General features: G+C 35.2%; 1 protein-coding gene across 1 annotated transcript; it reads left to right on the top strand.

The window, feature by feature from the left end:
* The first annotated feature begins 132 nt into the window (after positions 1-132).
* Positions 133-3103, top strand: LOC116350261 (S phase cyclin A-associated protein in the endoplasmic reticulum-like). Its single transcript, XM_031782008.1, has 5 exons — positions 133-380; positions 487-857; positions 1110-1238; positions 2743-2820; positions 2883-3103. Exons 1-5 carry the CDS (start codon positions 240-242, stop codon positions 3016-3018), a joined length of 855 nt encoding a protein of 284 aa, XP_031637868.1. The 5' UTR covers positions 133-239; the 3' UTR covers positions 3019-3103.
* The last annotated feature ends 272 nt before the right edge of the window (positions 3104-3375 follow it).

Consider the following 3375-nt stretch of genomic DNA (forward strand, 5'->3'; position numbering starts at 1 on the left):
TTGACCCTTTCCTTGAAACGAACCAAGACCATATTTTGCCTATTGACTTTTTCTACTGTTGATTTGATCCAATTCACGCGCCAATCGGTCAATTTCAGCTCGCAATTCATTCACATTGGTCGATTCCACGGTGAATGTTTGGTTTACCAAAACGTAAAAAATGGAATTTTAAGCAAACAAATTTAATCAAATTAATAATTTAATTCAACCGAGAAATTATTTTTTTTATTGATGTCGCTATGAAATTCAGGTTAGAATTAGCTTTAGAAAGGCAAAAGCGATTAGAACGGATAGATGAAACGCGTAGAGAACGAGAGCAAAGAGTAGTATCAATGCAAGAAGAACGGGAAAAAATGCGACAACAAATCGCGCGAGAAAAGGTAATAAAAGATTGTTTTTTTGTTGTTCGAGAAAAAAACATTCGTTTTATAACTTATTAAATGCGCAGTTACACAACAGTTTTATTTTTTATTCTTCATAATATAGGCACGTGACCGAGAAGAACGCTTATTGGCATTACAAGCACAACAACAACAAACAACCGAAGAGCTACAACGCAAAATCATTCAAAAGCAACAAGAATCGGCCCGTCGACACGAAGAGACTATCGAACATATAAGACAACGTGCATTGGAATTGAGTATGACATTTCCAAGCCGAAATATGGACGATACTAATTCGAATCGGAATGACAACTCAGATCATACACTGAACGATGATCTGTCGTCAGTTGTTTCGGATTTATTAATTGAAACAAAATCATCGAAAAAAAAGTTGAAAAGACTCCGTTCAAAAATGTTGGCAGCCGCCGATGATTACATGAATAGCCTTGAACCGCCACCAATATATATGAAACGGTATTAATATTATTTTTCAGCACATATTTGCTAAAGCACGACGACAATGACAGCTGGGCAACGCAGCAACTTCATTATGGTTGTCACTGTTTATGTTGGGTGGCACAAATTTGTGCCATTTTTGATTTAGGCGATCGAAGTTTATGCCATTTTTAGTTTCGCTGCCAACCGCACCATGGCGCTACTGTCAACGTTGAGTGTCGTCGTCGCGCTTTGATATTTGCAGTTTCTAGTCTAGTTTTAATATTTCAGAGATAGTGCAGTTCCAAAAATATTCGCTTTGATTAAAAAAAATGGAGGTAAACAAGGAATGGAAAGACCGCTAGGTCAACTATTGCGAACCATTGCCAAGGCCGAAGTATTTGATTTCCAATGTTTCTGGTTTGTTTTTTTTTTCTTCGTTTATTAACACGTTACCCGCTCAAATTGCCACAAATTTAGACGTCCGCCATTTGAACAGCAACAACAACAACAACAACAACAATCATTTATAGACCGATTGTACCTTTCGGTGTGTTGTCTTTTACGAAACGACTAGTCTCGAATTCCTCTTACAATTCCTCTCCAAACTTCCCTTGACCAACAAACACATAATATTAAATTCGTTTTTATTGGTATAAACCTTTATTCATAGGCTATTGAATAGCACATTCACTTTTCACTTAAAGGGCCATTGTCTTAGATTTTTCTCACTGTGCGTCAAAACTTCCAATCATGCTTTGGCAGACCGATTTGTCGATTTCTATCAACTTTCTCTCAATCTATCCAACCAATTGTTGCACGTTTCAAGTATGTCGGACCTTCGCCTACAACATACATCCAAAAACAGACATTGTTGTCTTTTTGTTAATTTAAAAAGATGGTCCTTTTTTAATGGAAATGCTATTTTTCATGGAGTGAGCCATTATTGTGGTTTTTTCTGCTTGCAAAGCATATTTTTGTCTTTAATCAGATAGTTTTCAACGAATTCTATCGATTTCAACAATATTTGGTTGATAATAGAGCAAGTAATGGAGGTTAACCTTACGTTTCAGCAATAAATTTTCGAATAATGGCTCTAAAACACCTTCCAAAGAAGATCCTACCACTTTATCAAAGTTCGGTTTGTCGACGTTTCTAGCCTTATATATAGTAGTGCCCTAACATAATCAATGCAAAAGAAACCACTTGCACTTGATTCATGGTTCGATATAGCAATGAATGTTTCACTGTCCAAAATGTTGACTTTTTCAATGCAACATGCTATGAGGCGAAGTGAACAGCCAATTTTTGACACTATTTGGAATTTTTTCGTAACTTATTTTCCTGATTACTTACGATCGTGTCTAAATCTATCGTTTTGGTTCAAATTTGGATGTGCTGTAACCATAAGAATCGACAAAAAATGAATGTTTGCTTGACCAACCAAGTTTTTGGCTCTTGGTGACAGTTTTGAAAGGTTTGAGCACTCAACTTGAGATTGGGAATACGACCGGACTTTTAGCTTTTTCTAGAATCTTTGTCTTCATATTAAATTCATGAAACACGATACATGGTTCGAAGACAAATTGGTTCATCTTTAGACATATGCAGAATTTATTTTGAACCTAGCCGCCAAAACCATTTGAGACACTTTTTCGTAAATCCAATTTGTACACCATTGCGAATGGATGTATTTCGTCGAATCGAGTTCAATAGTAGTTTCCAGTAACTGATAGACGTGCCGTGTGCATTGGTTAATATTTTGGTATTTGTTATTGCAGTGTAATAAACGCTGTAAGTTGTGCACATTTGAGTGGGACACGTCTTATATTTATAGTTAAGTGATTTATGTTTTCATAAATCCAGCTCGCCCTTTTTCAACCATAACTAAATGAAAACATGGAATTTTTTGTCCAATCATCAGGTTAATGGATGGACTGGGATTGCTAGCTCAGAATATAATAAAATCTGCTCTCGAACCGAACCCAGAAATATCGAGGAAGTATGTGAAAAAATAAAAATACCATCAAAACATTAAATCTCACTATTATTGATATATTTCAGAGCGCTAATAATGGCGATACAAATTTATCGTGATGCATGTTCACCTTGTATACAGATAGCTCGCCATGCAATTTTGGGAAATTCCGTTGCTATCTTATTTGATGTGTTACTTCATAGTCTGCAGGTAATAAACTAACAAGAATCCACATGTTGGAAAGCAATAAAATATCGATAAGTTTGATCAGTCATTTAATTTATACAATGGCATTTGAATGTGAATCATAGCGAAAGTAATATTCCTACAATACCAATCGATCATCATGAAATATGAATTTCAGTAGAATAAAATGGATTAAGGAAAGAAAAATAGAATAAAATGTCTTAGATCCGTAAGATTAACTTTTCCGCACTGTGATCCACAACATGCATTTGCTACATATATTTTACTCAAATTTAAATTCACGAGAAAACTGAATCTGACAATAGTTTTACGACACAAATAATTTTAATAATAATAATAATAACTGCACCGAACAGCGTTCCTTCGCCTTGG

The sequence above is a fragment of the Contarinia nasturtii genome, unplaced genomic scaffold, assembly GCF_009176525.2.
Source record: "Contarinia nasturtii isolate CC-2019 unplaced genomic scaffold, AAFC_CNas_1.1 Cnas_scaffold_3994, whole genome shotgun sequence".
Lineage (NCBI taxonomy): Eukaryota > Metazoa > Arthropoda > Insecta > Diptera > Cecidomyiidae > Contarinia > Contarinia nasturtii.